Source organism: Alligator sinensis, unplaced genomic scaffold, assembly GCF_000455745.1.
Source record: "Alligator sinensis unplaced genomic scaffold, ASM45574v1 scaffold1295_1, whole genome shotgun sequence".
Classification (NCBI taxonomy): domain Eukaryota; kingdom Metazoa; phylum Chordata; order Crocodylia; family Alligatoridae; genus Alligator; species Alligator sinensis.
The window spans coordinates 1,317,088-1,344,496 of record NW_005841880.1 but is presented as its reverse complement, the minus strand read 5'-3'; the positions used below and the strand labels follow the sequence as shown (position 1 = coordinate 1,344,496).

At 57.1% G+C, this 27,409-nt stretch overlaps 2 protein-coding genes across 6 annotated transcripts in view; one reads left to right on the top strand and one right to left on the bottom strand.

The window, feature by feature from the left end:
• Positions 1–23,221, top strand: part of ARHGAP45 (Rho GTPase activating protein 45) — a 31,925-nt gene extending 8,704 nt beyond the window's left edge. For 3 of the 4 annotated variants that reach the window (XM_006017445.2, XM_014528033.2, XM_025196421.1), the window contains exons 4-23: positions 4,793–4,877; positions 5,418–5,490; positions 6,012–6,087; positions 6,703–6,840; positions 7,098–7,162; positions 7,774–7,884; positions 8,851–8,931; positions 9,276–9,455; positions 9,601–9,738; positions 10,143–10,333; positions 10,770–10,927; positions 11,598–11,675; positions 11,799–11,900; positions 13,027–13,190; positions 13,823–14,011; positions 14,427–14,564; positions 17,960–18,201; positions 18,930–19,179; positions 19,618–19,720; positions 20,163–23,221. In XM_006017445.2, the coding sequence (XP_006017507.1) occupies positions 4,793–4,877; positions 5,418–5,490; positions 6,012–6,087; positions 6,703–6,840; positions 7,098–7,162; positions 7,774–7,884; positions 8,851–8,931; positions 9,276–9,455; positions 9,601–9,738; positions 10,143–10,333; positions 10,770–10,927; positions 11,598–11,675; positions 11,799–11,900; positions 13,027–13,190; positions 13,823–14,011; positions 14,427–14,564; positions 17,960–18,201; positions 18,930–19,179; positions 19,618–19,720; positions 20,163–20,596 (2,996 nt within the window). In that variant the 3' untranslated portion in view covers positions 20,597–23,221. Of the gene's footprint in view, positions 1–3,816; positions 3,893–4,792; positions 4,878–5,417; positions 5,491–6,011; positions 6,088–6,702; positions 6,841–7,097; positions 7,163–7,773; positions 7,885–8,850; positions 8,932–9,275; positions 9,456–9,600; positions 9,739–10,142; positions 10,334–10,769; positions 10,928–11,597; positions 11,676–11,798; positions 11,901–13,026; positions 13,191–13,822; positions 14,012–14,426; positions 14,565–17,959; positions 18,202–18,929; positions 19,180–19,617; positions 19,721–20,162 lie in introns of those variants that run through there. The other variant, XM_006017446.3, reaches the window with a different exon arrangement.
• Positions 23,222–24,309: 1,088 nt separating this feature from the next.
• The window catches only part of POLR2E (RNA polymerase II subunit E), a 4,761-nt gene continuing 1,661 nt past the window's right edge, over positions 24,310–27,409 (bottom strand). Inside the window, exons 4-8 of one of the 2 annotated variants that reach the window (XM_006017444.3) lie at positions 26,058–26,138; positions 25,703–25,761; positions 25,447–25,525; positions 25,238–25,318; positions 24,310–24,584 (exon numbers count right to left, since the gene is read on the bottom strand). In XM_006017444.3, the coding sequence (XP_006017506.1) occupies positions 25,253–25,318; positions 25,447–25,525; positions 25,703–25,761; positions 26,058–26,138 (285 nt within the window). In that variant the 3' untranslated portion in view covers positions 24,310–24,584; positions 25,238–25,252. The other variant, XM_025196420.1, reaches the window with a different exon arrangement.

The following is a 27,409-nucleotide window of genomic DNA, read 5'->3' as shown; positions in this document are numbered from 1 at the left end:
GGCCCGGGGGCGGGGGTTAGCCAGTACCTGACCAGCTCAGCTGGCCCCTGCTGGTATGGCTGCCTGGACTCACGGGCATGCTGGATATTCAAATCCCACTCGGGGCAACAGGGGAGGGAGGCTGGCACCCGAGGGTGGCTCTGGGGTCGGGTGGAACCGGCAGCAGCGCCCAGTCTGGACCTTGCTTTGCAAAGATTTCCTTGATCCAAACCATAAGGGCAACAGCTCGTTTACCTCCAGGAAGAAGGAGCAGTAGGCAGAGGTCTGGGGCCTCAACTCCCAGCTCCAGAGGGGCTGTGGCAAGGTGGTGCCCTTCAAATCGCCTGGCTGCCTGGTGCAGTGGCAGTGCTGGGGGGGGACAACCATCCTTCAGCCCCCAGGACTGTCCGCCCAGCACCTGCCGCGAGGGCTTTTCTGCCCAGATTCCTCCCTCCAATCTACTCTCCAGGGGTCCGTGCAGCCCAGCTCCTAGTTCATCCAGTTATTGGGATCCCTCAGCTGTCCTTGGCCCCCACAACCCGCTTGTTCTCACATGCTGTGTCACCAGCTCCTCAAGGTCACATGCCCCCTTTGCTGCTCGTTAGCACGCTCATTAGCCACTGCACTGAATTTAGTTAGGGACCCCACTGGAATTAGAGCAGGGACAGGTCGGTGCTTTGCATCTCTCCTGGGGGTCTGCAAGAGGCCGGAGCCGGCTGGGCTTTCTGGAGGACAGCATTGATTAGCCCCAGTTGTCGAGATCCAGCCCCAGGGCAGCTGCTAGGAGAGGCTGGGTCAGGGCTGGGGGGGCCAGTCGCACCATCCCTGGCAAAGGAGCTGACCTGTCTCCAGCCGGGGCCCAGCAAAGCCAGGGGAGGTGACTCTCTGGGCTGCAAAACCAGCCCTGACCTTGTCCGCTGGGCAGGCCTCACCCTGCTGCAATTGCCACTTCATCAGGGGGCCACTAGAGAAAGGGCTGGTAACCTTCCCTCTGTGATTGAATTTACCCCCTTGGCTGGGGTCAGGCCAGCCTCTGCCAGGAGGCTTTGTCTGGACAGCTCAGTCCCAGCTCCGGGCTGAGAGGAGCCTGGAGGTCTAGTCTCCTAGAGTCCCAGCCCCTCCTCGTGTGACGGGGCTTCCCCAGCTCCCACTCCTCTCCCCTGGGGGACCAGTTGTCCAGTGAAGGGTAGCGAGAAGGCTGCACGCCCGCCTCACCGATCCAAGGGGATCACCATGCTTAGAGACCAAAGAGACGGCTAGCTCCTCTCTCCTGCCCCTGCAAGAGCAAGACACAGGCCCGGAGCCCCCTCACTGCCCCCTGCGTCTCTGCTGCGACTCCAGGTCCCCTCGGATTACATCCCCTGGCCCCTCCGAACACAGCTCCCCATTGCCCCCCGCCTGGTGGGAGCGCTCGCGCACACGGGAGGCACTGCCAAACCCGGGAGGATGCTGCACTCGCTCCCCGCCCTGGCACCTGCTGTGACCCAGAGCAGATGACTTCTCCCAGCAGCAGATAATCAGCTCCCTCCCAAATGACCTGGAGATGCCTGGTCAAGCGACTCGCCCAGGGAGATGGCACAGCCCCATCTCTGCTCAGCAGCCCCTGTAGAGGCCTGGGTAGCCCCTCACTCACGTTGGCGCGAATCCAGAGCAGTGAATGGCATGGAGCTCCTCACACGTGGCTGGAGGCCATGCAAGCTCCTTCAGGCAGGGCCCATCTCTTTGCTCTGTTGTACAGCGCCTGGCACCGGGGCGGGGGGTCCTGGCCTGCGAGGAGGGGCATCCCTGCAATATAAAGAAGTGAGATGAGATTTAGCTCAGTGCGGAGTGGGAAATGCTCCTGGGGCCCTGCTCTCAGGGACAGTCCGTGGGGCTTTGGGGACTGGCTGGTGCCTTGGAGACTCTCGCCTGCACGGTTGTGATCACTACATCTAGGAAAGCCTCGGGACACGATGCCCTCAGCTTGCCTGCTGCGCTGAGCCAAGAGATACGGGCAGAGCCAACTCCTTCTAGGGAGGCATCTAGGAAAGTGCTCGATGGACTAGGGCACAAATACATGCCTGGGATTCCCTTCCCAGCACAATTCATCTCTCGTGCGCCGGAGCCCGGCGTGGCAGGCTATGAGCCTGCAGGCTGCTGCAAAGGCCAGCTCCCCCAGCTCGTCAGCCTTGCGCCGGGGCCCTGGAGTCGTTACCCGCGATGCTGGACTACGCCGTGATGCAGAGGTCCCAGTGCAGGCATTTCAGCATGACTTTCTGTGAGGACGGGAGCCGTTCAGTTTGCTTGAGCTGGCTTCAGCTCCGGTCCTTGAGGCCCCACCCTCTAGCCGTGGGGGGATCAGGCCCGTGTTCAACATTTAGGGTTAAATTTCAAAGCCTGGGGTGGGGGGAGAAGGGCTCACTCCACCTGCCTGGCCTTGCCCAGAGCACCTGCCTCTCTGGTGTGATGGAGGTGCCTCGACCAGGTCTGAAAATCAGGACCCTCAGACCCTCTGCTCTTGCTGCTGTCTTAGTGCTTTCAAGGGGAAATGCCAGCGTTGCTTAAGAAATGTCCCACTGGCTACGATGAAGAGTAGCCACGCCGGCAAGTCCATACGATTAGGGAAACCAGATGCTGATTAACACGAAAACAGGACGGATCTGCAGCGAGCAGCCGATTACCCAGGTGCATGGGATCCACCACTGGCGCCCACCCGGCAGAGCTCTCCCGGGGAGCTGCTGTGAAGGCCCCCATGTAGAGCAGCCCCGAAGTGGTCCTAGTTTGTCCCCTGGGGATGAACTGGTCCCTCGGTAACTGAAAGATTCAGGGCGGCGGTGATCTCCTGTGCTCATTCCCTGGCAGATGTGAACAGGTGAGGGCTCAGCCTGCGAGGTAGCAGAGGACGGGACCCAGGGAGCCAGGTCCCTGCGGGACCCAGAGCTTACGGGCCCTGAAGTCTATGCCGGGGAGACGTGCTATTGTTATTCTAATGTCTGTTTTATGGGCCAGATGTCTGGCCACAATTTTGCCTCCTCCCATCGTTGCCAGGGTAGGGGCTGGGGCTTGGGGAGCTTGCTAAATGCCACGGGGCTGCACGCGCTGCTCACAGAGGGTGCAACAGGTGCAAGAGCTCACAGTCAAGCCGGGGCCTGTTGAAATGCATGGCTGGGTCCGCTCGGGCTGGTTCAGTGCAGAAAGCAGGGGAGAAAAAATGCATGATTTTTAAGAGCTGCCATCTCAGACACAGCTGGGACTGCCCCGGGGGGCTCAAGAGATAAAAGCATCGGCTCCTGCAGCAGGAGCTCCAGACTTGAAGCTTCCCGGCTGGGAGCTGGAGCTGTGGATCCATCAGGCCCTTGTGGGGCACGTTCAACAGGGGTTCAGCTGTTCGGCTGTCACCGGGGCCACGTCAGGCCTCATCCCAAGCCCAGCGAAGACCGTGGATTGAGCAGGGCAGCGCGGGCAGGACACGAGCGCACGGTGCCTTTGCACCAGGGAGCCCAGACTCCCGACGGAGCCTGTGGGCACCGCTGCCAAGAAATCCATCCTCTCCCCGAGCGCTGGCAGGTCCTCGTGTTTATGAGAGGCGGTTGTGTCAGGCTGCAATCCTCGCCAGGGCCCGGGCCTTCGGAGAGCCGTCGCAGAGGGGGAAGGGAGGGCTGCTTTAACCACAGAAGCAAGCACAACACCCTACGTCACTGCCCTCGCTTCCTGGACACCGTAACCGCAGGGCACAGGAAGCACCTCCATAGCAGGGTGGAACCAGATCTGATGATCGGCTTGTTTAGGGGGCCTCGGCGCGGGCCGGGGTCTGTGCAAGCGCGACCGTGGCAAGCGCTGACGTGGGCGACGTCGAGAGCCCGGAGGTCACGCGGTGGCTAAACTGGCCGAGTCCAAGGGCACGGAGGCAGATTCCCAGTCTCAGACTGGAAGAGTTGAGTCTCCATCCTTTGCACCCCGCGCGGCTGCCTGCACTCGTGCCACCGGAGCGGCAGGGTTACATTTCACTGCCATGCGACACTGGCATCGACGGCAGTGCAAGAGGCAGGATGACGAATAACTGGGTGAAAGCAGTGGCGGGGATCAGGCCCACATTCAACATTTAAACTTCAAAGTCTGGGTTGGGAGAGGAGGGCTTGCTCCACCTGCCTGGCCTTGCCCAAAGCAGCCGCCCTGGCCTAGGTTGGTGGTGGCCCTGGCGTGGCCCTTTCCATCGCAAAGCTATAGGTGCTCAAGGCAGCCCAAGACAGGAAACACATGCCATTAAAACAGGGCCACAAGTCAACAGGGTTATTACCTGTGGTGAGGCCCACGTGAGAGTCATAGTGCAGCTCACCTTGGGAGAAACGGGGGCTGTGTACGAGGCAGTCCTGACTGGAGCTGCGTGGGGGAGCAGCTCCCCTGGGGAGCAGTAAAAGCCCCATCAGTGGAGACATTTGCAGCTCGACTGGATAAACCCCGGGGGATCACTACACTGAGGACAATCCTGGATCCCCTCTTCCCCTGCCCCCATGCACATCCCCCAACAGGCCCTTCCCTTCCCCACTATGCGGATCATGGGCTCCGGCACGAGGGCATCTAGGTGCATTTCAAAGGGTTCCCAGATCATGCCCCGAGCCGAAGCAGTGCTCAGACCTAAGACGGTGCTGTGGGCAGCACCTGCTTGCCCAGGGGAACAAGGTGGAAGAGGCTCAGCGGCTGGGCCTGAGAGCCGGAGCATCCAAGCCAGGCCGTGAGTCTCGGCAATGCTGCCAGCATCGGTCTGAGACCCTCACTAGCCTCCGCGACCCAGAGGCTCTGGCTACAAGGGGGTTTTTCTTGCTTCCATCTCCAGGCTTCCATTTCGAAACCAACAACGAGACGGACAAGCGGGAGTTCGAGAAAGCCGTGGAGACCATCGCCGTCTCCTTCAGCAGCACGTAGGTGAACCCCAGGCCCCTGCGGGCGGGAGGAGATCTCCGTCCCTGCTTTCCCCAAATCTTACCTTCCCCCGTTTCGAGACAGACCTCGCGTCCTTCCACTCTCCTCCCATGCACAAACGGCAGCTCCCAACTGGCATGTACTAGGACCCGAGAGAGACGTGCACACACGCACATAAAGTTGCAAGCTCCTAGGTATTGCCCAGCAGGGATTTCGATTCATTCCTTACCTTGGGGCACTTGAGATGCCACTGAAATGAGCTGGGCCAGTCCTACTGGGCAGGACCTATAAGCTATCTCTGTCTGCTGCTATCCCGCGCAGCCCTGTCCGGTTGGCTGAGTTGTTCATCCTCATCCTCACTGTTGGGGCTAAATCCCCCAGGGCTGATCCTATCGCTGAAGTCAACAGGAACACTCCAGTCGATAGGCAGATGCAGGCCCCGGGTCCGGGTCCCCGGCGGACCCCATGGACCGCTATGGGATTGCCTTCTGCTCTGTAGTCAGCGGTGCTGACTCGCCGTCTCTTGCCTGTCCCTCCAGGGTGTCGGAGTTTCTCATGGGGGAGGTGGACAGCAGCACCCTCCTCTCCATACCTCCCTGGGACCAGAATCAGGTGAGTGATGCTCTGATGTGGGCCTCGAGCTGTTGCTGGGGGACGGAAAATTGCACCCCTGCAGCACCTGTGCTCAGAAACCCCAACCAGGCTCTGGTTGCCCCCCAAACTGTGCACGGTCTCCGCTCAGGAACAAGTACGGGCAACGAACCCGGAGGATGGGTCTTCCCGGCTATACCTGTAGAACGTGGGCAGGACCAGGTGGGGAACCCCACGTGGGCTCTGCCTCCTCGACCAGGGAGGACGAGAGTAGGAGGCACGTGGTGCTGGGGGCGGCAGAAGTGCTGCAGGTAGAAAAGCAGCGGTGGGATCTCATGGACACAGGCACACTGGTGGCTCTGCTCCTGATCTGCTCCGCGCACGGCCCTTATCCAGGGCTGCCGCGTGTTTGCAGAGGCCTTCACGCTGCACTTGGCAGCTCAAGACATCTGCTCCCCTCTGGACTCCCCACGGGGTCCTCCTCCAAGCCTGTTCCTGGTTGTCCCCTCTTCTCCTTCTCCAATGAGCTCCTTTTCTGGCAGTCTATAGAGAACCTCTATGGGATCCCTGGGCACGGTGGAGAGGACACACTCCCTGGCATCGGAAACTATGACTCAGGTAAGCAGATGCCCCCTTATCTGCCACAGCTGGCTGCAGAGGTAAAGCGTGCAATATGCAGTGAAGCCCGGGCACCCTGTGAGCATCCTCCGTGCCCGCTGGACGACGTGCTTGTTTCAAATGGCACCAATGCGCTCAGACAATCACAGAGCAGTGGGGCTGGAAGGGAGCTGCAGAGGTCCTATCTAGGCCAACCCCCTGCCTGAGGCAGGATCAGCCCTGTGCAAACCATCCCGGACAAATCCATCATCTAGCCTCGTACTAAAACTACCACCAACCCTGACACAACACAAGACATCACACCCGAACCTGCCACAGGTAAAGCCAGGGGACCACGGCAGCCAAGAGCCTGCTTCTATAAAAGATGGCTAATATACATGCATGAGACCCCAAGTAGAGGCTGTGCCCCTGCTACAGAGGAAGGCAACCCCCAGTCCTTACCAATCTGACCAGGGGGTAAAATTCCTTCCTGACCCCAAATGTGGTGATCGGTCTGACCCTGAGCAGAGGAGCCAGGAACCTCTGACTTTAAATCCCAGCATTGGCACAGCCCAGTCGCCATCCCTAATGAGTCCCTCCTCCAGTCCCATCATCCTCTTTCTCCCTGGGTCACAGGCCGTCTGTCTGCGGAGGAGGTGGACATCATACTCCAGAAGTGCGAGGGTGGAGTTGATGCTGCCCTCCAGTATGCCAAAAACATCTCCAAGTACATGAAGGACCTCATGTACTACCTAGAGAAGAGGACCACGCTGGGTGAGTGGGTAGCCGACGTGTCGAGTCCCCAAACATGATCATGGGCTGCAATGCCAGTCCTTTTGCATGCTCCTAGGGGCTTGGGGCTGGGTCCTAGAAAAGAGCTGCCCACAGAAGGCAGGTGGAGGGCTCTGTGCATGCTGCCATTTCTGGGTAGTGCTTCAAGAACTGATGCACCATCTTCCCCAAAGCAATTCTCCAGCAGGGCGCATCCCTTGGTTTCACAGCCATTGTTGCTTCCTTCCCTTCTCTTCCAGAACTGGAGTTTGCCAAAGGGCTGCAGAAGGTGGTCAACAGCTGTAAGCAAACCATCGCTCAGGAGGTAGGTGTCCCCACGCCACCTGTGCCCATCAAGGCCACACCTGTGCCCAGCAGCCAGAAACATCTCCCTTCCCCTCCTGCACGGGTCTGCAGCCTCTGGAGGGCTCGATAACCAGCTGGGGTGGGTTTTTCAGAAGCCCTGGGAAGCAGGCATGGAGTTAGGCCAAGCCACCAACTGAGCTGAAGCCGGGCCAACACTGAGCCCTCCCAGAAAAGTCCCGTACCCCTCTTAATGTCTGAGCATCCTCCCTCGCTGGCAAACTCCAATGCCCCACTGCAGCACTGCAGCGCTCAGCACCCCCAGGCAGACACAAAGCGGTGTCAACGTGCAGGGGAAGAGGTTACTGCCCATGGTTACGTAACGCAGCAAACCCGCGATAATGCTTCAGCTTGCAAGGTCTAGCACGTCAAGCTTAGATCTTCTGACTTTCCCGCTGCTTCAGCTCATAGGGGTTGATGCACTGATACTTAAATCTAGTGCCAGGCTTCAGCCCACAGCACCCAAGTGGTGTTTGCCTCCCACTCCCCTCCACCCACACACAGCTGCAAGCGCTTGCCTGGCCTAGGGCTCTGCCCAGCTGCTGTTGTGCTGACCCTGTGGTCCTTTTCTAGTCGTATATGCCGTTCCTGTCCATCTACTCGCTGGCTCTGGAGCAGGACATGGAGTATGGCATCTCGACTGTGCAAGCTGCAGCCACCTTGCAAAACCATACCTTCTTGCAGGTAAGAGGAACGCACATGTACCCCCGCCCCGGTGCAAAGAGGCAGAGCAAGCCCTTGGTTTTGCTCTTTGGTCTGCACAGGACACATGGTGCATTCGTGTTCCTGACTTAGAAAGAGGAAGTGCCATTTGAGAACAGGCCCTCCCCGCCCCAAGACTGTTGCAGTAGAAATGCGGCTTCGGGGTCCCCATGCGCAGGGACCCATCCAAACCCCAGGTGCTGCACACAGGGGTTTCGCTTACCCCCAGCATGGGGAACCTGCAGCAGCCCCCTCCCCAGGACTTATAAAACCACGTGTGCTGCCCAGCTGGACTGATATAAACCAGCCACAAAGTTATTACACGTTATATGTGGAACTACTGTGTGGCTTGTTTACTGTACTATCAGGCCCTAAATTTGACTACCCATGTGGCTGGGTTACTAGTTAAGGGGCAATAATGGTGTCTCAAATGTAGCATGTTTCAGAGGCCTCGGGATGTATTTGGCTTACTGCACTGAATTGGACGTGAGCTGGAGCCAGAGCAACTCATCCACCGTCCTGGTTTCCGGGGTGTTTGGATAAAGGGTCTGGCTCTTGGATAACACCATCCAAGGTTCAGGAAAACCAACCACCGTCCTCCAGCCCCACTCAGAGCCTGCACATTTTCCCTTTCGTTTAGACACGGTTTCACACATTGATCACCCGTAGAAAGCTGCCCAGCTGAGGCTGTGCGCCAGCTCCAGTGAACTGATGCATTTGCTGAGAGCCGTCCTAAGTGAAACCGCATTTGGCATCCACTGAACTTGCAACTCTTTGTCCAGAGCGCAAAGCCACCCCATAGCTGGGCACAACTGGCATTAGTGACTTGACAGCACTGCTCAGTGGTCGATGTCCGAGCCCTTTTACAAAAGAGAGAAGCATCCCCTTGCTCTGACCCCTAATAACCTTAGCTGCAAACCACTTTGGGGTTCCTCCTTCTTCCTCCAGCCGCTAACCATGAGGCGCCTTGAACATGAAAAACGACGGAAGGACATTAAGGAGCAGTGGCATCGGGCTCAGAGAAAGCTGGTAGGTGCTACAGAGCCGGGCTGTGCCAGGGGTTGTGTCGCGGTGGCAGCTGGGCAGGGGCCCCTCTGACCGTGCTGTCAGACTCCCGAGTCCTTAGCATTGGCTTTAGAAACAAGCACACGTTGCTGGCCCCGGGCCCGTGAGCACAAAGAGACAGGCTCTGCCCCGATGAGCTAGTGGTCTAAGCCTCCTCCTCTGCTGGCTAGCTCCTAGCCGTGTCTGCATGGAGCGTGGGAGTACTCAGCTCTGCTGCGGTTCTCGAGGGGGGGGTCTCTCTGCCCGGCTGGACCAGGTGAGGGTGAGGAAGCGGGAGGATTTCACGGCTTCCATTTTTCGCCCGGCAGCAAGAGGCAGAAGCCAACCTGCGCAAGGCCAAGCAGATGTACAATCAGCGCTGCGAGGAGCACGACAAGGCCAAGCACGTGACAGTGAAGGCTGAGGAGGAGCAGCAGAGCACCAGCAGCAGCACGGCCACCAAGACCCTGGACAAGAAGAGGCGGCTGGAGGAGGAGGCCAAGAACAAGGTGAGGGGCGCTCGGAGGATGTCTCTCGCTATCCTGGGATGGAGCTCCCCTCTCGTCTCGCTCGAGGGGCAGAGGAGGTCAGGTCCTCTGTCCGGGCCGTGCCACGGAGAAGTTCTCACCTCCCGCTGTCCCCTGGGGCTTTCAGGCCGAGGAGGCGCAGGCCACGTACCGGACCTGCATCGCTGACGCCAACACGCAGAAGCAGGAACTGGAGGACACCAAGGTGAACGTGCTGCGGCAGATCCACGAAGTCATTAAGCAGAGCGACCAGGTCATCAAATCGGTGAGCAGGGCTTGCTGCACTGCCATGATGGCAGGGACAGAGCGGGGGGGTGGGCGAGGCTAGGAGTGCTGGAGGCAGTGGTGGCGCAGGGGGCAGGGGGGGGCCGGGGGGGGGGGGGCCCCCCCCCCTGCCACACATGGCGCTCTGGGAAGTCAAAATCTTCCCAGCTGTCCACAGCTGGGACGACGGCGGCTGCTTCTGAGGTTAGCACAGAGGAAGAGCTGCTTCCAATCCCTCTGGCTCTTCCAAGCCAGGCCTCGACTCGAGATGCAACGTGGCAAGCTGTGTCCCAGGTTTCTTGTTTCATGTCTCCCTAGCTCTAGCAGGCAGGGTCTCGGGGCTGCTCTGCCCAGAATCGCTCCTGAGCCCCTCTCTGACCCTCCCTCCATCTGTGTCCCTTTCAGGCCACCATCTCCTTCTACCAGCTCATGCACATGCAGACGGCTGCCCTACCCGTCTACTTCCAGACACTGTGCGAGAGCAGCAAGCTGTACGACCCCGGGCAGCAGTACGCCTCCCACGTCAAGCAGCTGCAGCGGGGAGACGAGCCTGAGACCCTGTATGACTTCGAGCCCTACGTGCCACAGAGCGCCTGGTAAGGCAGCCAGAGCCTTAGCACGGGGTCTGTGCCAGAGAGCCTCCACCACCGCCCGGGACCCTTTCTCTTGGGCAGGGGTACTAAGCACCTTGTCAACTTGGAGAGAGCTCTTATGATGGGAAACACATGCTGGGTAACTGGATTCTCCCCCTCCAAGCCAGCATCCACACCTGCCCCTTGCAGAAACTCCAACTGGGGAAGCCCAGGACAGGACTATCTGGAAGCTCCCGGTGCTGCCCCAGCCCCCTCAGTTCCCCCGCTCCAATATACCTGCTCATCCCAGGTTCAACGTGGACTGGGGGTGGTGAAGCCAACTGGTGAGGCAGGCTATTGGGTATTCAGGATAGAGGGCAGATAAGTGAGTCCTTCCCAAGTGCCTCTTTCCTCTCCCCTCTACTGGAATGATCCCTTCTGTCTTCTTCCTGCCCCTTAGGTCGCCCTTCGCTCGGGCACGGAAAGGCAGCTTCAATGCCAGCGACTTTGCAAGCAGCAGCGTGGATGGGGCTTCTCCCTCCAAAGATACGGGCATCCCCGAGGGAGGTGCAGCGGCCAAGGAGCAGCACGGTGGGGCGGTGCACGTCGAGCGGAGAGGTGAGCTGCTGCCAGGGGTCTCACGTGGTATCGTCTCCAGCAGGCTGGAGCTGAGCACAGTCACTCTATTGCAGCTCCCCCTCAACTCTGAGGCAGAGGACTGGAAAGTAAGATCCCAAGTGATCATCACACAGGAATGGGTCCAAGGCCAAGTGTGATATATATTGTGGAGGAGCTGGGGAAGAGACGTTGCCAGCCTCATTTCCTAAAGGATACAGGCTTTTTGGTCTATCATCCCTCTGTTTGTTCATGTCCAGCAGACCTGTGGTCTTTCTAGCCCAATCTTGGGTCTCCAAGTGTAGCACACAATGCGTGGGTTGGAGAAGGCATCGCCATCCCTCCATCTACCCTATGGTGTTGGTGCTGTCGGATAGGAATAGGTCTTCCTTACCCTGGCCCCTTGCAAGCTGCTGCCCTGAAGGACTAGGAGCTCTTGTGCATCTTGTGAACGAGTGTCAATGCAGAACCATGTGGACTCTGCTATCGGGGCCATTTCTTGATCCAGTTGCTCGGAAAGGGGTCGGTCGACAGCCGGTTTGCCCTTTCCGCACCTAGGACTTGAGAACGTGCTCTCGTGCACTGCAATACTCAGCCTGGTCCTGGGCTCCCATGGGTTGTTTCCACGAATCCAGTAAATGGCATCTAATGTATGAAGCGGCTTGCTTTGCAGGTGGACGGGGACACCAGGTCCATAAATCTTGGCCGACATCCATCGTTGAAACCGAAGGCGGCCTGGATTCAAGCTCAGGTAGAGTATCCTGGCAGCTGGGGAGCGGAGAATGGGGCAAGGCGTTTGGGCGTGGGAAATGCACCCATCTCCCTGGAAGAGAGCTGGCTTGCCTAATCATCCCTCGCGGGTCGTGTTCTGCAGGTGAATTCAGCCGGAAGTTGCAGCGGTTGTCTTCCAACGGCACCGTGTCCTCCAGCGAAGAGCTGGAAGAGAAGGACGAGAACGCAGCCTCGTTTGAACAGAGTGCGTGATGGGGCGGGAGAGGCAAACAAAACCCCCCAGCTTCCAACCCCAGGAGCTGGCATGCAGCGAGGCGCTGAAGAGTCAGCTGGTGGGAGCTCTTCCAGAGCTGCTTCCTCTTTCCTTATTACCTTGCGGAAACCCTGGCTGGCCTGCCCTACAGCTAAGCCTGCACGCGGGGCTGTTGGCCATTAAGTCAATAGAGAGTTGGCTATGAGACAACCTGGGGGCACCTTTTTTTTCCCCCCTCCTGAAGTTGGAGGGGAGCACAGAGAACTTGAGCAAGGGCTTCTTTGCAGCTGGGATTCTCCATGTGTCCTTACGCATGGGAAACACTCATGAATTTCAAGTGGAGGAAGGAGCAGGTTGTCTGCCCCAGCAGAAGTGCATAAACCCTCAGCACGAGGAAGCCCAAGCACTCTGCTTTTAACATAAAATGTAATCGCTGAACCCAGCCAAGGGAAAAGCAGCAACCTTCAATTAACTGGGGCGTGCGTTATTGAGCTCTGACAAGCTGAGAACCGAGGGGTGACGTTAAAAAGCAAACACGATATTATTTTATCTTAATACAAAGTCTCCCATCTCAAAATGCTCCCAAGTTATGGAAAAAAAGCTTGGCTAAAATGCAGTCACCCGTGAGTGACCGGCTGTGGCAGCTGGTCCGTCGCACCGAAGAGGAGGGGAGGAGGGTTGGCTGAGGGTGCCGAGCCCAAGCCCGTCAGTCTCTCGGGATTGTTTAACGTTCAGATAGATAAGATAGGTGTAAGGCCATCTCCAAAAACAATCCATTGCCGAGCAGACCTAGAAGGATGCTGGGCTTTGAGCCAGTCGCTCCAGACACTCCTGTGCAAACCATCTCCCCAGCTAGGACGATAATGAACGTGAACGAGGGGCCCCAGTACCGTGGAGCTGATGGGAAAAACCCGAGCAGCCACGTGCTGTTTGCTTTCAGGAATCTCCTAGCGTCACGCCACGGAGATGTGAAAGTCCCTACACCTAAATGAAAGGCATGACTGGCTTGTAGCATCACCGAGGGGCCCGGGCATGGCTGGGGGGGGCCTGCTCTCACTGCCTTCGCTTCTCGGGGTGAGGACAGATTTGGAGGGATCTGTTTCTGTTCTGCTTCCAGGCATCAACGGGATCACCCCGGAAATGACGACTCCCACGGGCCCCTTCCGAAACATGGGCTTATCCAAGGCTGCCCAGACTCATCGGCTGAGAAAGCTCCGCACCCCGTCCAAATGCCGGGAATGCAACAGCTACGTGTACTTCCAGGGGGCAGAGTGTGAGGAGGTAAGGGAGAGGGAAGAGAAGGGGGCTGCAGCCACGGGGGCTGGCACTCAGGTGCCCGCAACCAAATCTGTGCATGGTAGAGGTGGCATCAGCCCTTCATCCCACTCCGTCATCAGCCTCTGGCTCCACAGCTCTGCAGACGAGGAGGAACCACTGCGCTTCTGCAGTTGATGTCGCTTTTATGAGCCCAAGGTGCAGACACAAGCAGGGGCTCGGACATGCAAGGGAAAAGCAGCAAATGCAGGTTGAGCCTGCAAAAAACGGGTGTCCGAGGAAGCCCCTGCTGTCGAGAGAGCTGCCGCTTAGCCAGTTCCCTGGCGCAGGGACAGGTCTGGGGACAATGCCCCGGAGAGGTTTTGCTGGGTTCTTACAGAAAACCCGGGGGAGCGTTTCAGAGCCACATGCTCTTGCTCTTGTACGACGGCTCCTCTCACGACAGCTGGCAAGCATCTCTTTGGGAAGGTCTTTCTGATGTCCCCGAGGGGGGGACTTCTGTCTGGCCACACGGCCAAGTGCAGCACTTCTTAAATGCCAAAGCCAGCCCCACTGCCTGAAGCTTTTCCTCTCCGGGTCGGGGTGGGGGGGGGACACGCCTTCCTGTCTTTCTCCAACCATCTTCCTGCCCATTCCAGTGCTATTTGGCTTGCCACAAGAAGTGTCTGGAGACCTTGGCCATCCAGTGTGGACACAAGAAACTCCAAGGGAAGCTGCAGCTCTTCGGCCAGGACTTCACGCAGGCTTTGCGCAGCAACTCGGATGGCATCCCCTTCATCATCAAGAAGTGCATCTCCGAGATTGAGAAGCGGGCTCTGAAGACCAAGGTGGGCGCCTCTTCTCTGCCCGTGCTCGATTCTCGTCTCCTGGGCTGAGCTGGGTAGCTCCACATGTGGGTGGCCAGTGCCTCGGGGTCACTGCATGGAGCTCCTCTCTCGGTAATGGTGGAGCAGAGTCTGCATTTCACAGCAGAGCTATCAGTCTCTTCCTAGTGGGCTGGGAGCCAGGAATACTTGCTTGATAAGTCACCTTGGCTCTGACAATGCCTACCTGTAGTCCCAGACAAGTCACCTCCCCTCCCTGCCTCAGTTTCCCCTCTGTGACGGAGTAATGGCGGCGGCAGGTGACTGCAATCACTTGGAACCTAAATATGAGGCCATAAAACTGCTGCTTTATATCAGTCAGTGGAGGAACATCCCTCCCTCCCAGGCTTTTACCCCTGTTATTATCTCCTCCTTGCAGGGCATCTACCGGGTCAATGGCGTGAAGACACGTGTGGAGAAGCTTTGCCAGGCATTTGAGAACGGGAAGGAGCTGGTGGAGCTGTCCCAAGCCTCCCCGCATGACATCAGCAATGTCCTGAAGCTCTACCTGCGACAGGTAAGAAGCCAGGGGCTGCTGGGGATCCCCTCCGCAGAGGAGGAGATGGGGGAAACCTCCCAAGAAAGTCTCCCGCACCAAGCCCCACTGAGCGACCTGTGGCAGGAGAAGGAGCGCGGACGAACACTGGTGTTAAAATCCATGAGCTGCACGGCTCATGGCAGTGGCAGTGACCTTAGGTCTCCGCCGGCCTGCAGAGCTTGGTGACTTAAAGCAGTGTGGACAACTCTTAGGCTGTTATCGTGGTTTTTCAGCTCCTGAAAAAGGAGATGACCCTGGAATCTCAGCTTCTGTTAGGAAAGGCAAGAATCGAGCCTTGTCGGCTGCTGAGAAGAGCCCAGAAGAGGGGCCCCAGCTTGTCTGGCCAGTGGGTTGCAGGCAGCTTCGCGGGTGCTGAAGAAATGAGCACCCGAGGAAAGCTTCACCTGCGGTTGCAAAATCCTCAGGCCTAGACGGCGTCCCTCCAGATCAGTTAGACGCTCGTAAGGGTGGAGGGGGGCTGCTCTTCCCCTGCGGGAATCACAGGTTTTGTTCTCCATCCGGGCCTGTGAACCCAGTGCTGACGGCACCCAGCCAGTCTGGCTAGGGAAGTGCTTTGTATCTCACTCCTGCGCCCGCTGCTGTAGCTTCTTTGTTCGTCCAAGGCATTTCTCCTCCCAGCCCCCCGGGGAGGTGGGGAAGTAGGATCCTCATTCTGCAGTGGCTGGGTGCAGCGGCGGCTGCAGAGGCAGGGTGTCGAACCCAGTTCTTCTGTCCAGGGCCATCGCTGCACGGGCAGCCCCAGCAGGAACGGCTGCTGCTGGTATCTCGGTGCTCACAGAGGTCTGTGCCTTCAGCCCAGGTGCTAGTGAGTGAAACCGGCACTGCAAACTGCGGCCCACAACCCCAAACACACACCGCAGGGCAGGAAAAGAGGAAGCAGCTTCTCTCACTCGTTTTTTAAGTCAGGCTTTGGCGCCCTGCACCTTAACTATTTCGCGACTCGCCTCTTTAAGGACCGCCACAAAAGGGGCCAGTGTGGCGACTCGGTGGGGCTCCTTGCACGGCGGCGGAGTTACGGATTCGCGAACCGAGAATCTGGCCTGTGATCTCTATGGCAAGGCAGCAAGGGAGCAAAGCACAGCAGCGAGGAAGGAGCAGACCAGTGCCAGGCCCCGAGCACCTGGCTACTGATGTCCCCAAACTAGTTATGGAAATGTCGGGCTGCAAAGGACCGCAGGGGGTTACCCGGTCTGTCCCCTGCCCTGAGCCAGAACCAAGGCTACCTCGATCTTTGCTTGGCCTGCTCTTAACCCCCCTGCATTGATGGGGGTCCAACATACCTAGCCCTTTGTAATGCTTAATGAGCCTCAGAGTTGTCCTGCTAACTGAAATGATCTTTGCTTCAAATGAACATGGAGAACAACAGCTCGCTTCCTCTTTGTATCACCCTCTTACAGACTTGCAGATCTGTGGTGATTCCCCTTGGTCTTTTTTCTAGATAAAGCCCGTTCAGTTCCTTCGGGCTTGCCACACACGTCATGTTTTCCAAGCCCTTTGTGTTTTGGGTGCTTATGTCTGGACTTCCTGATTTCTCTTTCCGTGTCGCAGAGCGTGGTGCTCACACTCAGCCAGGTCCTTCGACAGCCCCACAACCCACCTCCTGCCAGCGACCCTCCTCCGAACACAATGCAGAACGAGATCCGTCCTTTTGGCAACGGCATCACACTGGGGACTTGTTCAGCCCGCGGTCCCCTGGAAAACTTTCAGATCCTTTCTGTGGTACAGCTGTGCAGCCAGTTACTTCCCATTTTTTGCATGAGAGCAGTTGATTTCCCCTTTCTTGGCATGTGCTGCACTTGTCTTTGTTCAATGTCCTCGTGTTGATCTTGGACTTTCTCCCATGTATCGGGATCGTTTTGAATTCTGTTGTCCAGCGCGCTTCCATCCACAAATAGCAGGGGCGGGGGGTCATCCACAAACAAGCCCCTGGGAGGCAAGTCCCAGAGTCTACCCGGCCTCGGGCTGAGCTGGCAGCAGTGCCGCATGCCCTCTTGCCTGCGCAAGCGGGGCTGAGGGTTGGTGCAGTACATGCCTGCCAGATCCCCGCAAAATACGTTGACTTTGTGACCGACCGGAGCAGACATCCAAACCTCGGTTGCAAGCGAACTGCAGAAATGCAGGCTGGGTCCTGATGGAAGCACCGAGCTGATCTGGATCCCTGCGGGACCCCACCTGAAAGGCCTTCCCATTTTGACAGCAAGTCACTAATACCACGCTCTAAGCGCGGGTTTTCAACCAGTCGGGTGGCTTCATCTATACCCTGCTGCCCTAGTTTGCTTAGGAGAACCTCATGGGGGGCATTGACAAAAGCCTTCCTAAAATCAAGATATATCACATCCACTCTTCCCCCCCGCCCCATCCATACGCCAAGTTCCCCCTCAAAGAAGGGAATAATATTGGCTTGACATCATTTGCTATTGACAAATCCATGCTAGCCGCCTTCTATCACCTGATTATCCACGTGGTGCTTTCAAATAGCTGTGTCCTAGTATCTTTCCAGACTGAAGTTAGCCTGACTTATCTATGATTCCCTGGGTCCTCTTTTCCCCTGTTTAAAGACAGGAGCTATGCTTACCTTTCTCCAGTCCTCCAGGACTCATCCAAAACACTTGCTGTCATTGGAGATGGGTTTGGCCAGCTCCTAATGCTTTCTAGAGAGAAGTTCACATCAGGCCCTTGCTGCCGTGAATACATCTGACTTATTTAGATAAGTTCCCGGGGCAGGAATTTGCCTGTTCTGATTTCGGCTTGCTGCAGAGACTGTCTCGGAGGATGAAGGTTTGAGGCATTAAAGACACCCTGGACGCAGACTCTGGAATCCCAGCCGGGCTGGCACTGACTTTCATTCCTCCAAGATAAACTGAGATTTGGGCAGTTTGCAAACCAAGAACCTGTCTGCTCCACGGGGACATTCAACGCCACGCAAAGAGGGCCTTGGCATCCGCACTGCGCAGCACGCTGCAGGCCCAGCCTCAGAGATGGCTACGGCTGGCGGGAGGAAGGTGTGGGTTAAATGGAAAGACCAAACGGCAAGATGAAGCTGAGCTGTGCATCGCACCACTGAAAGTTGGGCTCTGGAATAAGAGAGGGCTCAGCATACTGGGATGCAGGCAGGGAGGCCTTTTTCTTTCCTTCCCCTCTCCGGTGGGATCTGGGATGCTTGCTAGCCATAGAAGTGAAGACGCCTTGGCTGAGGAAGGTGGAAGGGTTTTGATGCTCAGGCCCAAGCTGGGGTTTCTGAGATCAGGGGGCTCTTGCGATACCAACCCTACTCGACAGCTTTGGCTGGCTGCGCAGCCCATACCATGCCCATTTGCTTTGACGAGGCCATCTCCCTTCTGCTCTTTTTGCAGCTGCCGGAGCCCATCATGCCCTTCCGCCTGTACAACGCGCTCATGGGGCTGGCCAAGGAAAGCCTGCAAGGCGGGGCCGAGGCCAAGGGCAAAAGCGGGAAGGGGGGGCCCGAGCTGGTGGACAAAGGCACCGACACCGACAAGGTGGTCATCACCCTGGTGCTCAAACTGAAGGAGCTGCTGAAGGAGCTTCCCCGGGAGAACATGGCCACGCTGCAGTACATCGTGAAACACCTGTGCAGGTGCGGGGGCGTGGGGGCTGCCGGGAGGGCGGCGGGGACTGGGCAGAACGTGCAAGGCCCTGGCTCCCCGTCCCTATCATGGGAGGGTTCAGGTCAGCCTCTCCCCAGGGCAGAAGGTGGGCGTTTCATAGAATCACAGAAAATTAGTGTTGAAGGGACCTCAGGGGGTCACATCTACCCTAACCCCTGCTCCGAGCAGGACCAGCCCCAACTACATCACCCCAGCCAAGGCTTTGTCTAGCCGGGGCTTGAAAACCTCCAAGGACGGAGACCCCCCCACCTCTCTGGGGAGCCTGCTCCAGTCCTTTACTACCCTCCTCGGGAGAGTTTTTCCTAATATCCAGCCTCAGCCTCCTTGTTGCAACTGAGCCCATTGCTCCTTCTGTCATCTGCCCCCACTGAGGACAGTCCAGCTCCATCCTCTTTGCAGCCCCGCTGCAGGGAGGTGAAGGCTGCTATTCATTCCCCCTCGGTCTTCTTTCCACTGGCCAAATCAGTCCAGTTCCCTTAGCCTCTCTTAGTCAGACAGGATGATTTGTGGGGGGAGGCATGATTGTGGCGACTTCTGTCCCCCAAGGATGTGGATTCCTGTAGTATCAGCAGAGCATCTCCTCCCCGGAGTCCCCCGGATGTGCAAGCTCAGTCTGTCCATCTGTGTCCTCCAGGCCCTTCTCCCCACACCATTACATCATGAACAAGCCTCTTTTTGTCTTCTCTGTCTGCTTCAGGATTGTGGAAGTGGAGCAGGACAACAAGATGACCTCAGGCAACCTGGGCATTGTCTTTGGGCCCACGCTGATGCGCCCAAGGCCCACCGAGGCCACCATTTCCCTGTCCTCGCTGGTCGATTATCCCCACCAAGCCCGCATCATCGAGGCCCTCATCATCTTCTACGCAACCATCTTTGAGACCACCGACGCCAAGCTGCTGCCCGATTCCAGCAAAAGGGCTGAGGATGCCAAAGAGGATGGGGCCAAGGTAGGAGTCCCTGGGGGAACGTAGAGGGAGATATACCAGGTGCTTAAGGGAAGGAGGCCAGAATAACTGTTCTGCAATAGCAGCTGCTCTTGTTCTACACCGAGGGTCTTCGTGTGGCTGAGCTTAATCCACTTGGTGAATTCACACCTCCTCACATTGCATGGTGCCTTCCCTGGGTAGACAGGACAGAAAGGATGAGAGCGAGGAGGGGTGGAGAGTGCATCATTAATTAGCGGCACGGAGGGAAGCGGCAGCCAGAGCCCTGTGGAAGGAGCAGAGCCCCACGGCAGGCGAGCCATGTTGCACAGAGCCAGGCCACGACAGCCGAGCCATGTTGCACAGAGCCAGGAGATTTGCCCCCCACACACACGACCTGCCCTATTTCAACTGCCCCTTCTTCTCACCTCCTACCATTTACCCCCTTTCCTTCCCTCCCAGGACGATGCGGTTTCACTGGCTGCAGCTCCGCAAGGCAGCGGCCCCTACCTCGAACTGCCCTCGGAGAAGGGGGATTCTGATTACAACGCGGACTCGTACGGAGGTGAGTGCAAGCCGTAGGTAGCCCCGGTCCTGCAACCCCCGCATACAGAAGCAGCTCATGCTGCTTCAACCTGTGCTATATCTGTCCTGCTGTAAGTCCCCAGTCCCACTGATCTGCATCTTTCATTGGTGGGGGTGGGCTTCTTACATTGCCCAGTACAGACCTGCCATCACTGGTCTTGGCTCGACCCCTCACCCCAGTTCTCCCAGCCACAGGCTCAGCTGGGCTCTCACTTCCATCACTCACTTGAGCTGCGTGCTTTTGATGCTACGGGGAAAAACCTCACTGGGATGCACTGCAGCCAACAGGGCCCAGTTCCAAAGGCTCACCTTTATGGGCGGATACACAGAAATCCACGGGCAGGGAGAGGCTCCATTGCACCAAGGTCTTGCTACTCCCACAGCCTTGGGCAGGAGCGTGATCAATTGTGTGTGTCCCCTAGAAACCGCCGATCGCTCCATAGACTCCGACTCCGAGCTGGAAGAGGGTGGGGAGCCGCTGGCCTCGGGCGAGGACGCCCCCCGGCACCCGCTGGTGACGCAAGGCAGCGAGACGAGCGCGGACGAGGCTCACTCCTGCGACGACCTGAGCGAGGGGCAGCGGAGCAGGACCTGTAGCACGGGGCAGTGGGACGCGGAGTGCGCCGCCTCTCGCCAGCGCGGCTCGCCGGGGGAAGAGCAGAGCGACCTGGAAGAGGACTCCGGGCCAGAGAGGGAGGGCGGCGCGAGACCGCTCTCTGACTATAACACAAACCAGTCCAACAACAAGCCGCTGGCCCGTTGCAGCCTGGGGCACGGGGGGCTGCCCACCATTCGGCTACGGGACGGCAAGTTGGTTGTGAGGTCAGCCAGCGAACGGCAGCCCAGATTTGTCTAGGCCGCCAAGCTAAAGCCACGCGATAGACACTGGGGGAGGGCAGCTGAGCAGGAGCTCCCCACCGGCAGCTAAGCCACAGGCATGGCTGTGTACAGTCGGAGAAGAGAAGGGGCTATGGCAGAGCTGTGCCTCAGGCAGCTCACACGGGTTTTGTATGCTGGCTGCAGACCAAATGACTGAAACGTCCATACAAACCCCCCGAGGCACTTGACTTTCTGCAGGACTTTGCCAGAACTGCAGGTGGACAACTGCATCCAAGCAGGATATCCTCTTGCAAGGAGCCCCGCGGAGCTCGATATTATCTTGCTACACTGGACTGTAAAGGGATCGTGACTTGGCTGTACCCATCTGAGCTGCCAGGCGGGGTTTCCTGTCTTCCCGTTCCCCAACCTCATGCCTTTATTTAAACCGTTCTGCGAGGAAAGAGCTATTCAAGTACCTGACCCACCTACATCACTGCGGTTGCCACAGGTGGTGCTGGGAGAGATTGCCAGTAACACCGCCGACCAGGAAGAAGCTGAAGGGACAACCTGCTGGGAGAGAGCACTGCCTCCTTCCCGCTCATCAAGACAACAAGAGCTAGCATTTTATATTTATACAGCATCTAGGATCCTTCAACGCTCAGTACAGCAGCCCTGTGCACCAGGCAGGGTGGCAGAGGACAGACACCAGGCCACACAGCACCATGAGGAGCAGAGACAGCTCTGGACAAACTTATACCCCAGCTTCTCAGAGAGGACTTCCAAGTTTCCAAAGGTCTTGAGAATTGATGCAGTATATTCCTGCCAGATCCCGTCGAAATACATGGACTCTGGGACCAACTGGAGCAGACATCCAAATCTCCGCTGCAAGTGAGCCGCAGGAATCTTGGCACTTCCTTGCAACACAGGAGATAAACAGCGACATACCTTTTTTGAAAAGTTTGCCCGTTGCTTTTATTTATGGGCAATCTATGCTTGTCCAGAGCACAGGAGCTGTAAGCTGCTCGTAACTCAAGAGCTGAGAGTTACCCGAGGGGGTGTCACGGCCAGTCACGCTGTCCACGGGGCAGTTCCTGAGAGATCCCAGACACGTTTCAGTCCTTTGCATAGTTTATTTTACGGGCACCTGGTCTCCTAATCTCAAATGGTCCAAAAGAGACTTGAGGTGTAGCTTCACAATAGAAGAAAGGGCGGCTACAGCTCTGCGAAAATCCCAGACGTGGGCACTGCCACGGCTGCAGGCCCCTGCACTGAAGTTGGGCGACTTGCTCTCTCGTCCTAAGCCTAGAGCTGCCATGGCTGGCAGGGAGCGCTGGCACCTTCCAGCGGAGAAGACGCTGGAGCGTCCAGCGCCACTGCTCACAACGTTAAAACGGAGCCCAGGAAAGACGGCTCTGCAGGGAAGGAGCAGCGGCAACCAGACTGGGACGAGCTCTAAACAACGGAGCTGAAAACAGTTTCCTTTGAGCAGCTGCACTAATGGCTTCTGCTTTCTTCTGGCAAGCACTGGGAGCAGGGAGCAGCGCAGGCAAGGGAGCAGGGGGTCTGCGACAGCCTCAGAGCCCTCTCAAAGCAAATAGGCCAGTGTAAGATGTGGGAAACCAGAGAACGGAGGTCGCCCCTGCAGCCTCTCCGTCTGCTGCATGCTAGCTTCAAGCAGAGCCCCCTGCTGCAATTTTGCCTCCTGTCGTTTGAAGCAGACAGGCTGACCGAGTCTCCATCAGCTTTTCCGTCTGCCCCCGTCGGTGACAGCCCGCAGCCCGAGGCTAGTTAGGAGACGTACCGATGCAAAGCCGTTTTGAAACTCGACCAGACGCACCCCCTCAGCAGACAACGGGGTTAGCAAAGATAACTCCCGCCTCTTCATGCAGAACAGGCTTTGCCATTAGAGGTCACTACACGCTGCTAAATACATTAGGGAGAGAGTGCAGCTGGAAAGAGAAAGGAGTTTGACCCATTTTGAAGCCAGTCAAGCTCAGCATGTGAACTCTGTCCCTTCGCTGGAAAGAAACGGCCAGTCCAAGCCATCTTTGGGCCGGCTATGCTACAGACGCAGCAGGCTGAAGATGTGCTGAACGACCGGCTACCTCAGGGGTTTGGGGTGCGATAGATACTTCTATGTTGTGGAGGGCAGAGCAAAGATCCAGACAAGTAGAAAGAGCTCGTGGATGTGACATCCAGAGCTCTCCGACTTGTTTGAGCAAAGCCCAGCAGGATAACGCAGCCGCTTATGAGAGGCAGTGGAGGTAAAGAGGTACACAGAATACAGCGCGTAGAAGAGATGGAGCTGGAAAGACGAGCAAGGATCCTTGCCACATATTTCATCAACAGGAGAGCTGCGTTTTAAAACAGGTTGTTTCCATAGCAGAAGTCAGGACTACTCACCAGCTCGCCATGCTAGCGGTAACAGTGGCGGCACTGTGCGTGTCTGCAAGGAGGAACGGGTGAACGCGAGAGGGAGTGGACGGGCCACGATGCCCAGGTGTTCTGTTCTGAGGGCTCTGCTTGTGCTTGGCAATGAAAACCATCACCCTTGTTTGTATATAGGTTTAGCCCGGCGCACGGAGCAGCATCGTGTGGTTTGTGCTTTCTACCAAGTCACCCGCTTCAGTGAAATAAAATGTTTGGAGCGTATGCACCAAAAGCCACGTCTCAGCCTCCCTTTTTTAGCCTCGTGCTGCTGCAGGGCCAAGGAGAGACAAGCACCGCCCTCCTCCAAGGCAGTTCTGTTTGGCAGCAGAATCCCGGTGCCCGCCTTGTAGCAAGGCAGTGGGATGGCCGCTTATGCTGGGAGTAGTCAGTGAGCACGGTCCAACGGTTACAGAACAACCAGGAGCCAGAGCTCCTGAACCGCACGGCCCAAGACTACACCAGCTTCCTGTGGGACCTCAACCAGGTTTCTCCATCACACTTCAGTCCCACCTGGCTATGAAGGGACACAAAAGGAAGGGCAGCAGCGCATCAATCAATGGGACAGAAGGCCTTAGATCAGGGGTGGGCAAAACATGGCCTGTGGGCCGGATGCGGCCCACCAAGCCATTCTACCTGGCCCACAGGACCCCTAAAAAATTTAGAAAATTGGTATTTATCTGCCCCTGGCTGCCTGTCACGTGGCCCTCGACGGCTTGCCAAAAACTCAGTAAGCAGCCCTCCGCCTGAAATAACTGCCCACCCCTGCCTTCGATTTACGGGGGGGTTCAAAGAAATTTGGAATAGTTTTAGATTCTTAACAACATCCACAGGCATTTATGCGCATCCATTTTCGTTCTCCGACACACCAGATATCTGGCGCACGGGAGCAGACTTGATTAATTGAGCCTGCTTCACACACAAGCTGATGCGTGCTGTGCTACGGCAGGTGTAGTCGTATGAGCAGCAGAATACGCGTGAGCACGCAGAAAACGGTGACGGTGTGAAGGCAGAGCATCAGCTCCCCAGCAGCAGGTATCAAGCAGCGCGCTTAGCACGGCTTGGATATTTGCCTGCTCCCAGTCTCTGCTGCGGAGAGGCATCCCACTCCAACAGGAGGTCTGAGGGGTGTTGCCACAAATACGGAGACCACCGTGTGGGTGATGACAGGTGGGAGGCTCTACAGCTCAGTGCTGCAGGACAAGATTTCACCGCAGCGCTCAGCAGCTGCTTCTGAGATGGGAGGGGAGAAACATGGAGAGTAGCCCCAGGCAACTCTGCTGCAGGGTTGGTTGCAGAGAAACAGTACCAGTGAGACATGCCCACAGTGAAAGCCTTTATTAAAATCCTACTAAATTAAATAGACCATGGCATGGTCCTGGTTGTCTGAGCTTTGATCCAACCAGGCAACTTCCAGGACAGTCAACAGCCGAGAGCAAGGGAAGAGCTAAAAGCCCAGATTTCCACCAGGGAACTCTTGTGTGTGTATTTTGACAAGTTCAAGGACCTGTATGTAAGAGGGACAGACAAGCCCAAACATCTGTAAAGCAGCGCCGGAGAAGGTGGTCGCTGGATACCACTGGATTCTTCTTCCGAACCTGGAAGAAAGAGAATCTGGGATTTCTCTCAAGAGAAAGAGCAGCATTTGGAACATCTCACTCCTGCCTCTGCTGAGCTTCTGCAGACACTTGGTGCTCTACGCCCAGCCCAAGGCACCTCACACTTGTCCTCCGTCTTACAATGGAAAGCTTAACAGGTAGTGGATATTGAGGGACAAGACCAATCAGGTCCCATCTGGTCCATCCTTGTCACTGCAGAACTGTTCCATATAGTGCAGGGTTGTCATCTTTGCTCCAGGCTGGATCCAGACCACAGGGCTCAAATCAGGTGGTGGCAGGGGTTCAGTGGCAGCAGAGCCACGTCCCCACCAGACAAGCAAGGACTGTGTCAACATAGCCTTTGCTCACCCTCCTGCTGCCAAGGACAGTACCTAGTGGGGCTCAGGCCCCACTCCTGCCAGGGAGCCCAGTGAGCCAGATGGAACGGCTCTGCAGGTCAGATCCAGCCCACAGCCATGTCTGACACCCCTGGTGCAGTGTATTGTTCAGGGTTTTGTCCAAGCTTCCCACATCGCTTCCTAGGGAGGATAGCACAGGGGTAACTCAGAGGAGTTACAGCATGGATGTACAACATTGCCTGAGACAGGCACGTAGGCAGCCCCTCTGTAAGCAGAGATGCGGTTTCACCTTACCTGACGCCCTGCACACTACTGCACCAGTCGGTAGGTGATGTATCGACCTGCTGTCTCACTAGGCCGTATGATCTTGACCACCTATGAAGGCAATGAAAGCAACCGATGGGCAAAGGCGGCCAGCACCAATTTCACTAGGTAGGACTTCAGGGGCTTTGCCTACCTGCCATCCCCTAGCACCACTGCCACCCTACCTCGAAAGTCCTTACCTGCCCTCGCTTTATCCCAAAGTATCTGGCCACGGGATCTCCAGCCTGTATCCTTGGCAGCTGGTTCTCTCTCAGCTTACTGAGCAACAGTGAAGGAAAAATCACCAGTGGGGTAAATCAGCTGGGCCTGCTGCCTGCTCTACAGGCTCAGAGCAAATAAAAGCACTACTGTATACACCACGAGTGTGGTAGTTTCCAGCACAAAGCACATCTGTGCTGGCAGGGGCTTCAGGGAGGCTCAGAAACAAAAGGATACTATCTGGCTAGCAGCTCAGTGACTTCTTCCTTTGTCATGACCACGTGCTCTGGAACCAGCTGTAAGTACAGAAGCAGGGAAATCTCAATAACCCAAGGAGAGAAAGACAGAGAGAGAGAGAGAGAGAGAGAGAGAGAGAAAACACACATGCAAGCGAGCGCAAGAGCCACTGTTTCCTGTAGTGACCAGTGTTAGGAACACAGGCTTAGGAAAGACTGGAGTAGCTATTAAATGCAATGCCGGCACCCAACAGCACAAAAGCACACCGCTCCAAGGGGACTGGAGCCCCCAGACAGCTCCAGGATGTGACTGACCATGCCCAGCTCACACCGATGTACCCAGGCACTGGACTCACCTCATGTTCAGTGATGTTAATCAGCAGCTCTTGCTGGAGGAACTGCTCCAAGATGTACTTGGGAGCCATGTCTACCAGGGACTGAAAGAGAAGAGACAGACTGAACATCAGCATGAGCCAGCAAGCCCAGCGCACCAGACTGAGCTGGTCCTGGGTTTATTCAGACTGGGGCTACAGTATGCCATTCCCACCATATTGCCTTTGCTACTTCAAGGGCATGCACAGGTGTGGGTAACAGACCTCTCCACCAGCAGCAGACAGGTGAGCACCACTTCCCCCATCACAGCCTGACATTTGCCCACTTCTCCCCTTGCTAAGCCTTCTGCTCCCTACTGCTCTAGTCACATTTCCTCTTGTCACTCCTTGAATCACTCCCACCCTCCTCACTTCTTCTGTCCCTCTTGGGCAGCAACACTGCGATAAGGGAACGAGTCTCATTCTCTGTGGGATTTTCCTGGGCCCACTACCGCAGTATCTGGGCAGTAACACACTTCACTGCCTGCAAGCTTCACTGACAAGGAGTTAAGAGCAGTATCTTGTACCTTGCAGAATACAAAGTTTGCTCAAGTCAAACCCCCGAGGGGTAGGAAAGAGACTGTTGCAGGGAGCACAACCGTGGCATGTTCCCTAGGTATTTCTAGCGAGCTGAATCAAGAACTCCTCACACAGCTGATCTGTAAGAGCGAGATCATCTCTGTGGCATACTAAGTAAGACCCACGGAGAGCCTTGCGGTAATTGCCGATATAGTCGAGCAACCTCCGCTGAATCCAAAGGGTATCTGCGCCCAGCAGGGCTCGTCCAAGGACCGGACTCGAGCACAGGCACGTGACAGGAGTCCATCCCCACTGCACCCCCCCCGAACTCCTCTGGGGCCAGGCCATCGTGTACGTTTGCACGGACTCCTGCACATCTACACCAGGTGCTTCTTTGTTTGCTTCTTAAAGGAAACTCACAGGAGCCACTTCCTCACACAACTGCAAACCCCAGCCTCTGATGCTGCACCGCGGCCTCACCACACATAACAAGCAAGCGCCTTTCAGGCCACGCCGGCTTTAAAAAACAAAAAAGCAAAGCTCAACCTTGCCCCGTAGGGCAGAGGGCGGCGACATTTTTGGGCAGAGCGCTGAAAACACTCGCGACTCCCAACGTGCAAGACGTTAGCGTGCCAGGGGCGGACGGCAGGGGAGCTACAAGGGGCCCAATCCTCGCTGTTGCCGTGTACCCACCATCCACCCAGAGGCCGAGCAAAACGCCTGCGAGCGCCGCCCTCCGGCACCCTGCGGGGTAAGAACAGTGCCCCAGCCCGCGCGCCGGGCGCCGGTCTTGGCTTCTCAAGTAACGGCCGCCGCTT